The sequence below is a fragment of the Passer domesticus genome, chromosome 4 (genome assembly GCF_036417665.1).
Source record: "Passer domesticus isolate bPasDom1 chromosome 4, bPasDom1.hap1, whole genome shotgun sequence".
In the NCBI taxonomy this organism is placed as follows: Eukaryota; Metazoa; Chordata; class Aves; order Passeriformes; family Passeridae; genus Passer; species Passer domesticus.
The window spans coordinates 75,566,177-75,578,799 of NC_087477.1; the positions used below are offsets into that span (position 1 = coordinate 75,566,177).

At 37.0% G+C, this 12,623-nt stretch overlaps 1 protein-coding gene across 10 annotated transcripts in view; it reads left to right on the forward strand.

Annotated features, from left to right (window-relative positions):
* Positions 1 to 12,623, forward strand: part of POLN (DNA polymerase nu) — a 99,026-nt gene that overhangs the window by 22,342 nt on the left and 64,061 nt on the right. For 9 of the 10 annotated variants that reach the window (XR_010361563.1, XM_064418880.1, XM_064418886.1 and 6 more), the window contains 8 exons: positions 1,765 to 1,833; positions 3,160 to 3,220; positions 3,431 to 3,495; positions 4,267 to 4,350; positions 4,747 to 4,836; positions 6,859 to 6,915; positions 7,764 to 7,817; positions 8,037 to 8,102. Coding sequence is in view for 9 of the 10 variants with exons in the window: in XM_064418880.1 (XP_064274950.1) it covers positions 1,765 to 1,833; positions 3,160 to 3,220; positions 3,431 to 3,495; positions 4,267 to 4,350; positions 4,747 to 4,836; positions 6,859 to 6,915; positions 7,764 to 7,817; positions 8,037 to 8,102 (546 nt within the window). In the remaining variant the exon portion in view is untranslated. The remainder of the gene's footprint in view (positions 1 to 1,764; positions 1,834 to 3,159; positions 3,221 to 3,430; positions 3,496 to 4,266; positions 4,351 to 4,746; positions 4,837 to 6,858; positions 6,916 to 7,763; positions 7,818 to 8,036; positions 8,103 to 12,623) is intronic. The other variant, XM_064418885.1, reaches the window with a different exon arrangement.

Below are 12,623 nucleotides of genomic sequence, written 5' to 3' on the forward strand. Positions count from 1 at the left end.
CCATGATTGTAGGACTTGTAGGATCCAAATCCACAGATATCAAGTGGGCTTGGAGCATACACAGGGGTTGGTTGTACTGGCACTTACCCATCAATGTAGACATTTCTGGCCAAACCAGAGGCAGTTTACTTGAAAGCATTGGCTGTAAACTGCAGTTGTTCAGAAGCTACTTCATTAATTATTAGTGTAGGAATAGACAAGCAAACAGACAGAAGTTATGTATGGTTCTTTTATGTGTGATGGCCTTGCTGTGAGTCAGCATCCTTAATCTTGTCTCTTCCCTTAGCCTGACTCAGTCTTTTGTTCCTCAGATATCACATCTGTTGTTAGTTATTTTTCAATTTTGTTATCCTGATTCCCAGCTCTGAGTTAAATATTGACATTTTATTTCCTTCCTGTCCTGCTTCAGGTCTAGTTTGTTTCCTTGCCACAGCCATCTCCAGTATCTTTATGCCTAATTGAGTGACTTGTTCACTCAATTCCTGGTTAATGTCTCCTTCTAACATCCTGTGACTATTCTCCCCCATTCCTTATTCCTGAATTTGTCACCTGCCCTCTCACACTTCCTTTTTGGCTTTTCTCTTTGCTTAGTGAGTCCCAGTTCTTCCTGTGTCTCCTGGTTCTTTGCCAGCTTTATCTCTTCAATCTTCTTGCTGTTTTTACTGGTAGATTCCTAACAGTTGTCTATACTGCCAGAGGGATCTGTGGTAAGTGATAAATCATCTTGTGCCTCACTACTTCGGTGAAGCTCCCTGTCTTGTGCTAGTCTTGTCCACCCACCACAGTACTTGGAATGACTGCTGGTTTGTTCTGTAGCCCACAGCTCACCCACACACCTCTAGCACAAGGATGTGCTGCTTGTCTGTATGTTTGGTGCTGTGCCAGAGTGGTCATGGTCCACACTCCCTGGAACATTTGCTGGAACAGGTGCTGAACATTATGCTGGTCTTGTCATCACTGCATTTACTGATGAGGAATTTTGGTGTCAGTTGAAGCCTGTCACTGGGCTCTCTCCCACCTCCAGGAAGGGATCAAGCAAGCTGTCTGTATTTCACAGACAGCTCGTTTGTTCCAGAACAGGCTGGTATGGACAAGGTTTCTTGGAGACAGGTTGGTGACTTTTCATTGCAGAATGGACTAGACTGTTTTAGAACAAGGATCATCACCAGTGGATCTGCATATTTCAGCTTTGAAGAGAGCCCTCTGCATCTTACCTTCCAGGCCTGCTGTTTCTCAGCCTTTATTAGTTTATTTTTAATGGTCCTGTTACTGGAGCTAACAATCTTTCTCAGAATTTGCATACATTTCAAATGGTATTCCAGCCAATTGAAGGAGGTGACCTGGTGTTGTGTGGAACACCTCTGGAACAGAAAGGAAAGAAATGAACAGTTCTGTCACAAAAGTGGCAGTACTTATATGAGAAAAAGAATGCAAGGAATTTTTCCTCATTTTACAAGTAGTAAGGGAACTCTGACTTCAGTGTCAAAGGCAGTTTATTGATACTATATTTCTCTGTACTTGATACAAAATGTAAATACAGGAACAGGCAAAATCTGGAATGTTCTTAATTAGTGCAATGTTCATGGTCTAGTGCTATGATTGTGGTTTGACAGAGATCTAACAGTGTTTCTAAAATGTTAACAGAAGGTATACAGAAAAGCACATTTTTACAATTTATACCTTTTAAAAAGATTTATTGCTAAAAAGATTTAGAGTATCGTTAGCAATAATGTTATTGATTTATTTTTGATTTATTTTTATCAGTATCAAAACTTAGGTGTGAACTTGGAGAAGCTTTATAACGTAATGATGGACCTTGCTAATGGCTTAAAGGTAAGACAAAAAGAATTTGCTCAGGAATAACTATGTAAGTATTGAATTAAATAAAGTTAATGATGTATTTCTCATTCAAATTAGAATAATAGAATGCTTCAGTCCTCAGTGGTTTACATTGGCAGTCAATATTTAAAACAAATTGCCCATCAAATTTGCCATTTTTTCTATAAGGAGATGGTGTCAAGGTTAATCTTTAGGAGAAACTTTTCCTCTGCTACATTTAACTAAATGAAGATTCTGAGAACAGGAAAAGTTCAGAATATTGACTTTTCTTTTAGTATTTTAAATCTATATATTACTGTTTAAAAAGTGTTAAAATAGGTAGAACATATAGCTATTTTTTTTCTATGCATTCCTTGCTTATGAAAACTCTCAGCATATCTTTTTTTCTAGTGTTAACCAAGCACTGGCCACATGCTGGGACAGGCAGCCCAGAGAGGTGGTGGCTGGCCCAGGCTTGTCAGTGTTTGACACAATTGGACTGTGCCCTTATCATATACTTCAAATTTTAGTCAGCCCTGAATTGACCAGGCAATGTGACTAGATAGTCATTGCAGGTCCCTTCCAAGTGAACTATTTTATTCTATTTTACCCCTTATTGCAGTTCAGAATGCATCTCAAGAAATCTGTTGGGGTGTTTGTGTTTTCTGCCTGTGATCCTATACCTGGGAAAGGGCCAGAATTTAGGGATACACCCAGGTTCTGGTAGAGGTTTCCCAGGGATTATCTTTGAAGTTGCTGGTAGCAGGTTAGGGCTTAGACCATGAGGTGATGGAGCCCTGCTAATGTGGATATCAGCAGTGTGGTGAACAAGCTGTGAAGGGAGGAAGCAGGGAAACACCAAAATCACGGAAAGATTGTGATTGAACCCACAAGAATTTTTAGATAAGTCAGGTTGCTTCAGTGGTTAGAAATACACAAGACTTTCTGTTCTCTGTAAGTAATTTGGGGACATGACCCTTTCAATTCTTATTTTCTCCCTAATGAAAAAAAGTTATGAATTATGAATGGTTGCTTAATTGTTCAAGTGAACAAAGGTAAAAGGATAACTGTGTCCTATTATAATGAAGCTTGCTTTAAAAACAAACTGTTTAGAAAAAAGATGTATGCATATTTCTCTATTAGCATTCTTGTACAAAATAGTTACTATTGCAAAATTCCTATTCCCCACAAAGAGAAGTGACAGCATTTAGAAACTATAATTTACACTAAGTAGTATTTCATGCCACAAACATGTGTTGTCTTGTAAAAAGGGAATATAAAGAAAGTGAAATACTGCTCACTGGGAAATACTGAAGAATGTATTTATAACTTACTTTACAGGCTCAAGGTTTGTGGAACTTATTTTGCACATTAGAGCTTCCACTTATCAAAATTCTGGCAGGTATGAAAAGTTCAGTTCAAAATAGGAATCGTCACTATTTTCACACAGCTGCTGACTGTGCTCGAGTGGAATGTAGTTCCTCTGAATGTGAAATGTTATCTTAGCCTCATAACAGCTGTGTGAGTTTGAGTTTCCATTTTACACTCTAAGAAAAATGTAAGATTGAAATAGTGAATTATAAATGTTCTTAACCTGAAATTGTATTTACAGTGATGGAAACACACAAAATATATGTGAACAAACAAGAACTGAAAAAAACATCAGAGATTCTAGGGGTAAATTTTGTATTTTTTTTCCTTAAAAATTATATAGCATAATCTTTGCTTTTACTGAGGATAACTGATTAAAAAGAGAAGGAACTTTTGTCACATTTTATGTAATAGTGTGGTGTTTTTATTATATTGTTATAAATAATTATATTTACATTTTAGGATACTTCCCTATTTATTTACACAAGTGAAAGACACATTTGAGTCATCAGCCTTGCCCCAGAACTGAAATTGCATTGCAAAAGGCACAAGTCCTTTTGGGTGATGTGTTGTAGAGTAAAAATGGTAATGACTCTTTCTGAACCTTCAGTTTTCAGTACCCATCTTCCTGAGGAGTGACAGACTTCTCACCCTCTTTTTGTGAACAATACACTCTTTAAATGAGTGTTCTTTGATAAAAATAGCTACAAGAGAATCCCATTTTGTAACAAAATTTGACTAGATAATCATACTGGTCTGACAGATTACTAATTTATCAGAATAATTTGCATAGCTGTGTTTCTCACAGATCTCTATAGGCTTCAGTAACCTAAATTCTTTAACCACAAATGTTGGTACCTCTTCCTACAATAAATCCCCTTCCCAGCTCATAAAACAATATAAATTAAGGAGTATATAAGCAATCAACTGAACCAAATGTTGATAGCTAGACATGATTACACAATATCAAGTACTCAATTTTAAATAAAGGTCCAATATTCTCATTAACCTTGTAAGCAGCAGATATTGAAGAAAATAATAGTGCAAGTAGGATAATTTTAATGTTGTAATTTATAGCTGCGGCTCAAAGAGCTTGAACAGGAGGCTCATGAGGCTGCTGGAGAACGATTCCTTTTGACCAGCAGTTGTCAGCTCCGAGAGGTATCACTTGTTCTACTATTTCTGCTCAGGGTGTATGTTCTATAGATTTATGGATACAGGAGAACTGTAAAGCACACATATCCTTATCACTTCTCACTTATTCTTTATTAATTATTTTCTGGTTTTAATGAAGGACATCTCAATTTTTAAAAAATATGATGTTGAATAATCTGTATTTATGTGTATGTACATAAATTATGCTCTTTTTTTTAGTAATTATGTCACTGCTTCAATAGCTCAAAAATAAAGATTTTCTGTGTTAGTTCTCTTTGCTACAGCATGCTCTATTTACCCTGTAACCTGTTTAAGCACCCAATAATGTTCCTTTCTATTCCAACACTTGAAACACTGAAATATTTATTGTATTTATATAAAATTGTATTTTTCTTGCTTTAGGTACTATTTGATAAGTTAAAGCTCCATACGCTGTGTGAGAAACTTCACAGGACTGAAATACAACAGCTCGTATCCACCTCAGAAGTTGTGGTGAGACAGGGAAAAGTTTTAAAAATAGAAGTTTTGCTAAATCATGCAGCTAAGTTATATTCCAGTGAAATCATGATTTTTCTAGATTTTTTTCTAATGTTTATGCTTTATTTTTGTATTGTACTATTTGTGCTACAGGTGCTTGTGCCAGAAAAGAAACTTGCACTCCATGGTGGGGAAAAACAAACCAGCTACTGAAGGTTTCCCCTGAGCCTCCTTTTCTCCAGGCTAAAAACCCCCAGCTCCTTCAGTTGTTCCTTATCAGACTTGTGCTCCAGACCCTTCTCCAGCTCTGTTGTGCTTCTCTGGACTTGCTCCAACACCTCAGTGTCCTTTTTGTAATGAAGGGTCCAAAACAGAACACATTACTCACTGCTGAGTACAGGGTGGCAGTCACTGCCCTGTCCTGCTGGCCACACCACTGCTGACCCAGGCCAGGTGCCATTGGCCTTCTTGGCCACCTGGGCACAGCTGGCTCCTGTTCAGCCACTCTCAACCAGCATCCCCAGGTCCTTTTCCACAGGGCCTTTGCAGCCACTGTGCCCCAGCCTGTGGCACTGCAGGGGTTGCTGTAACCCAGGGGCAGGAGCCAGCCTTGGCCTTGTTGAACCTCAGAGCCTTGGGCCCACTGATCCAGCCTGTCCAGATCCCTCTGTGGAGCCTTCCTGCCCTCCAGCAGATCAACTCTTCCATCCAGTTTAGTGTCACCTGCAAACTGGCTGAGGGTGCTCTTGATCCCCTTGTCAGATCATTAAAAAATCATTTTGTGAAGATAATAATAGCACTGGAGATTCTTTTTAGAAGAGAAGAAGCCTCTGTGCAGCTGCACCTGTTTCTGATTTGGTGCCACGATTGAATTGCTCTAGTTTATATAGGAGTTAAAGTGTACAACTAATTGCTGAACATGAACATCTTTGGGGAAGGTAGGAAGGTAATATTTATTTCTTAAGAAGGAAATTCCACTTTTCAGTTGGGTGTTTGAACTACCAAATATGATCTCCAGTAACCTCAACAGTATAACCATAAAACCCACTCGGTACTCAGGGAGAAGGAGGTTTTATAGATCAGACATGTAACCTTGGAGAGTGACAGAGAGCCTTGGGAAATGGGAGGCATCAGTGAAATAGAATTCATGTCACCTTTTTGTGGGAACATAGGATTTGTAGCTATAATCAAAGCAATGCTTTTATATAGTCCAGTATTCTCTTTCCAACAACTGCTGAGACTGGGTTATTTGGAGAAAAGGAGGATGAAACCTTCCAGGAGATAAATAAACAATTAATCTGAAGATGTTAGTTTCTCCCTGGTAGCAAGAAAAAACCCTTGTACATTAAGTACAAATTTTAGTACAGTTCCATCTGTTTTTCATCCTGGACTATTGTAGTTTCAGGTATTTTTTGTTGTACTTTTAAATATCCAGTCTCTATTTTAATAATTTAATTCTTTTTCTCAACAAAATTTTTGGCAGCTTCTAATCAGAGTAATCAGAAATATGCTTTATTTTATTGATTTTTAATTGGACAATCTGAATTTCTCTTGAAGTGTTCCTGGAACTTTTATTAAGGCATGAACAGGAGACATTCTCCTCTTGGATTGTGTGTATATAAACATGTATATGTACATATATGTATTATTTTATCTACTTCATCATGTTCTCTCTTGCATTGATGCTGTATAGCACAAAAAGCAAACAAAGGGCCACAAATAACACACACACATCATACCCCAGTGTTTTCAAAGCTGATGTGGAAAAGTTCTTATCCCTGTCAAAAAAAGACAAAAACTCTTTTTGTCCCTGTCTGGGACAGGGATGAAATGGGAAGGAGCAATCTCCAGCATTCCTAATGAAAGCTTCCTTGGGCCTGGGCTGGGATCACTTGAAGGACATCATCCTTCACCCAGTATTTTGTCCATTCAGCTTGTCAAGAAAATTTCTTCCTCCAAAATGTATTCTGTTAAAGTGTGTTTAATAGTAAAACTTCAAGAAAAGTATGTCAGTAATTCACATTCTTGATTTTCCAGCTAAATAAATTGCAAGACCTTCATCCTTTGCCTAAGATAATTTTAGAGTACCGCCAGGTGAGCTGGTATTTTTTCATGGAATGTAGTTGCATTGAAGAAAAATTTAGCAAGATAGAAAAATATTTATAGTTAAATAACTAAGATTGCTCTAGTGAAAGTTCATTCTAATACCAATTTGAAGTCAGTATTCTTAAGACATTTTAAATGTTAATGCTTCTAGTTGTTTTGCTCCATGTTAGATTTTAGCTAACAAGCAACTTGTGCAACGTTGCAAAGACAATTGGAAAACTTCACTGTTAAATGTGTGTAGTGCTATAAAGCATACCTAGGGCAAAATGTCTATTTTTTGAGTTCTGAAAAAATGCTTTGCATAAAGTGAAGGAGATAATTGTTTATGGGCAATTTTGGGATGACAAGCTTCCTGAAAATCCTAAATGATCTAGTTAGTCTGCTCCCACATTTAATCATTAGGTTTTCAGTGAATGAGCTTCCAAGAATTTTAAAAAATAAAAAAAAAAGTTTAAAAATGTGGGTTTATGTTTGGTTTTGATGTTGTTGTTGTTTTGTTTTGGTTTTTTTTTTAAATTTTTTTGTGGATTTTTTGTGTATGTGTGTGATTTTCATGTGATTTATTGACCTGGGGACATAAGATGTAAAATAATAAATTCCAATAATTCATGTAATAGTATCTGCAAAGCTCTGTCTTTAGGTTATAACCAAGCACTTACTTAACTTACAGGAGTGGGTTAAGCTGTCAGTGAGTATAAATCCATTATTTACTTGGATAAAACTGTCTTTAAAAAAGAAAAGTCTACAAAGATGGTCCATTTGGAAATTAGCATCTTTAATTTGAAAATCCCTTATTTTTATAAGTAAACATTTATCTTAAATTTTATGTGTTTTAGGTTCATAAGATGAAATCCACTTATGTGGATGGACTACGAACGTGCATGAAAAAGGTACAAATATATAAATCACTTGTAAAATCCTAAAAAGATGTGAAATGATTGCAGTGTTTACAGTTTAAAAACTTTTATACATGGAAAATTAAAAGTGTTTCTTTTATATTTTCTTGTATTTATTGCAGTGAATTTTTATTACTGATACTTATATTAAATAAGACATAGCTGTGCGTCTTCATTCTTTTTTTCTCTCTTTTTTACTTTACTTGATTACAGGGATTCATTTCCTCCACTTGGAATCAGACAGGAACTGTGACTGGCAGACTTTCAGCCAAACATCCTGTAAGTGAGCTTATTGGAGGATTTGCATTTTAATTGAAATGAAAAATGAATATTAGTTGTACAAAATATGTAATATTTTTAAGCCAGGAAATGTTTGTTTTCATGCAAGTCTAGCAGTTGCTGTATTGTATCTAAATGGTGGACAGAAAAAGCTTATTAAATGAGTATTTTACTGTAGGACATCTGTTCTTAGACATGTTTTGTGTTATCTGTGATCAGAATTAACGTAGTTACCCGAAGCAGAGGAGTACAAGTGTGAGCTATGCAGGTACCTTGGATACTTGCTTGTTATGAATTCTGGTGATCATGAAGCAGTCCTTGTAAAGCATCAGGAAAGTGGGTATTACAGAAAAAAAAAGAAGCACTCTTCTTCTGGAATTTAGCTTCAGGCCTCATGGCAGTAAAGGGCTCAGCTGGCAGTGCTGGTGCTATGGAAGTATTGCTTATATGGCTGTGACACTTGGGCTCTTTGTGCTTCCTCTCTTGTCTATAATGATCACCATGTACATGCCTGAAATGTGTTTTATTTGACTTTCTGGACTGCTACAGGTTTGGGTTACCTTCTTTTTTTCCTTTCCACAAAGTGGTCTTTCAAGGGTTTACTTGAATATATTCTATGATCCCATTTCCCTTGGTGCTTATGACACCCACAAACCTTTGGCTGTAGGTCAAAGGCCTTTGTGTTCCCCTCTCGTCCCAGCCCATGGCTCCATGAATGAGATTTGGTGTGGGACAAGATGGGGCTGCAGAGCTCCGGGGGCTCGAGGCATAGGTGAGAGAACAGCAGAAGAAAAGTGATGACTGTCTGTCTGGGGAAAGTTTCTGTTTGGTTGAACCATGGCCTTTTCTACCAAAGACCTGGCCTCTGGCCCTGTGGGTAACTGGGGACAGATGCAGAGCTGGGACTTGTCTCATAAAGGCTAGAGGAAATCTGTGAGGCTGTTGTCCTTTGTCCTGTGCCCCAAAGTGTTGTCAGTTCCTATCCATGCAGATTTGGGTACTGCTTATCTCTGTGCAGGACCCAACCTTAACCTTCACGAGCACAAATGGCATTAGGAGCTTTCTGCAGTCTTGGAGAAAGGCCATGGTCTTCCACAGCTCTTTGTGGGAGCAGAGATTTACCCTTAACAGTTGTGAGCACTTTGCATGGATGGGCTCATGTGGTTCCTGACAAATCCTGCCTGGAATGGTGACTTTAGAGTTCTGGCAGAAACCTGCCCTGGGGGGTTCTCACCCTCAACACACTTGGTTACTTCCTTAGCTTTTCTTTCACCTGTCTTCACAGTTCATGTTTTATTTGCATCTTCCTACCCTCATGGTACATATTTCCATACAATTTGTCATCAAACAATTTATAGGAAGTGCTTATGCTTTTTGCTGAGTAAAAATCAGTGTTTAGGATTCTGAATTAACAACAGAATGGGGAAGTGTTACTGCTGCTCTCATTTCTCATGCACCCAGATGGGAAAAAGTGAGAGGAAAAGATGATCATGAAGGTCACAGTTTGCTGAATCCTCTGATGGGAGAAACAGGCATTTCCAAGTCAGAGCTGAACAGACAGCTGTCTTGAAAAAATCGCATAAAACACAGAGTGACATTTGGCCCATCATAGTAAAAAGGACATGAAATCTATTTTTCTTAAAAGTTGTTTTTCTTCAAAATAATGCTGCTAAAGTAAGCATCTAGGGTTGCCTAAGGCTGGCTTTTCCTTCTAAGGAAAAACATTGGCATGGCTTTTTTTTTGTTTTAAATGTTTATAGAACTTATACCATCTGTTCCTGAATCATTTATTGATATAGAAGATATATTGCAGTGCCCAGTCACGTTGCTAAGTGTTAAAGGATTGGGAAGATTCTTGCTAGAAATCATAAATATTGGAGATATTTTTGTGGTTACTATGATATTATGTCAAATTTTAGCTGAATTTTTTGCTGAGGCAGTTTATTTTTAACTGTTTTAAAATGCTTTAGCAAGTCATTAAAGCAAAAGATAAGTGTGAATCAGATTCTGTGAGAATTCAAATGGAAAAACATGCCATATTCTGCAGTGCTTCTGAGACATGGGATTCCAAAGAAAGATTTCTTTGTGTTTTGTTTTGTAAAGGTAATGGATCTATCTGTCCTCTTTCCTTTAAGGCATTTAATGGAGTCCAGCAGGGATTTACTTCTAGGTTTGAGGGGAAATGACTAGACATTGGATACAGAGCAGAATTTCTTTTTCAGATAAACTCTGTCATTTTCTTTCAGACAGTTCCACATTTGATATATGGATGATGTATATTTTTGGCTTCATGTGGGTTTTTGTCAATAGATAAATTTATTCACATGAGTTTTTATGACTTTTGTGTTGTAACAACTTAGAGGGGGTTTCTTAGCAGCACTTTACTTCAGTGCCTCTCCATGTGTTCATCTATTTTAGTTTAACTGTACACTTCATTTCTTCTCATTTGGTTTCTTCCTCTACAAAATGTGTGCTGTATAAATAATGTGTTTTTCACAAATAACTGTTAATGTATTACTGCTAAACAGGGACACATTTGATCTTGCAGTCTCCTGTTATTGCATCATAGATGTCTATTTGCTACTTTTGGAAAACTTGGGTATCTGAAACCTAAGAGTAAATGTAAACCCTACAAATTATTTGATAATGTATCCATGTGCTAGCTTATTTTTTTATTGCTCTATGATGGATTGCTTGTGACTATTAGGGGAATTTAATTAGGTTTATTATTTGAATGTGTTATTTTCAAATAGTTTTTGTATAAATGTATTAGTCTTGTCTACATTAGGATGCGTTTTGATTATATTACTCATAGATAACTTTTCTCTTATATATATTTATAATGTTCATAAAAGCTTGTTTATGTTCTCCAAACCCACCTGGAAATATCTCCTTTCAGTCTCTCATGTTTTAAAGCAGAAATAAGTCAAGACAAAAGTGGAACAGCATAAATCCAATTAAGATTAAACCCCTTTCTGAATGAAAAGAGAAATCCTAACTTGAGCTATAAAGATTGCATAAAATTAGATGTTATAATTTGGTTTAAGATGTAAATTTCAGTGCTAGAATCAGATATTCTGTATTAAGGTTTCTTTCCTCCAGGCTTCTGCAGCAGAGAGAACTGAAATGCTGCTAATGAGTTTATGCTTCTCTACTTCAGAAGATGTTTTTATCATTAAATTGAAAAGCATAAAATGGTGGGCTTCAGGGAGCATTTCCTTCCTTTTAGTAACAAAAAGTTATGCTGAAGATAAATAAAAAAAAATTCACCTGCTTGGAGCAAGTGGGAAAAAACAAGAATTCCTGTTTCTCCTCAGGAAAAATGCTTTGACGGCTTGTCCAGAAAGGCAAAGAAATAAAATAATATAACCTATCAGTCAAAGAAACATGTTAGCCTGTAATTTGGAAATCAGGAATGTAATTTGAAAGAGAAACTAATTAGGACACATGAATGTTAACCTGCTTAAGGAAGGATCATAAATAACCTGAAATATTGCATATATCTCAATCTCTTCAACAGATATAAGATTTTCTGGTGATGAATGCACAATAGAGAATTGCATGCTTGTTTATTAGAAAATGAGTGTTGCAAGTAGTGTTTGGAATATGAATAATGAATTTACCCATCTGGTTTTCATTCTAAGAGGAGAGACAATCCCTTGAAGTAGAGGCCCCTCTGAGCAATTGCCATCCGAAATTAGTCTGTTCTCTCAATTAACTTAGCAAACCAATATTTCTGATTAGCCATAATGTATCCATGTTATTTCCCTTCTGGGCTGGTTTTTTAGAGTGAAAAATTTTCTAATTTTCTCTGAGATAAAATGGAAATGTCGTTTTGGTGTGGTTTTGGGATTCTGAACAGTATGGATGGGATGCTGCTTGTTTGTCTCCCTTTTGTAGCAGAATCCCAATAGGTTTTCCATTTTGGCATCCCCACATGTGCACTCCTAGCAGGGTGGTCTGACAGAATCGTGCTACCAAAGCTGTTGTGACAGCTCCAGGTTTCAGGCATTTTGTCCAAGGCCTTATTAAAGCTGCAGGCTGATGTGTGCTACTATAAATATTCTTTCTGGAAGTTTGATGTCTGTGGTCACAATTGGATTCTAGCAGAAACAGGGTGTTCTGCAAGGTGTTCCAATAGGGATGAGATTCTACACTGTCTTGTTTTATCCCTGCCCCTTTCTTTCACAGCCTTTAGAAGGTTTGGCAAAGGCTGGTGCATTGTGAGGAATCAGACGCCAAGTCTGGGAGCAGAGATATGCTTGCTTTTTTTTTTTTTTAACCCCCTCCCCAGAAATGAGCCAAGGCCTTGGCTGCTTTTGAAACTGCACTGCTAGGAATAAGATTTTTGTGAACTTGTTTCCATACACTGTCCAACGGAGATGATTATTCACTTAAAATGAACAAATGGTAGGGCCTTGCCTTTTCATTAATCTTGGAGTATGTTTTCTATTTTTTTTTAAAGTATGTTTATTGGAAAGCACTGGGGACAGAGACATGTCAGACACATTACAGGTTCAT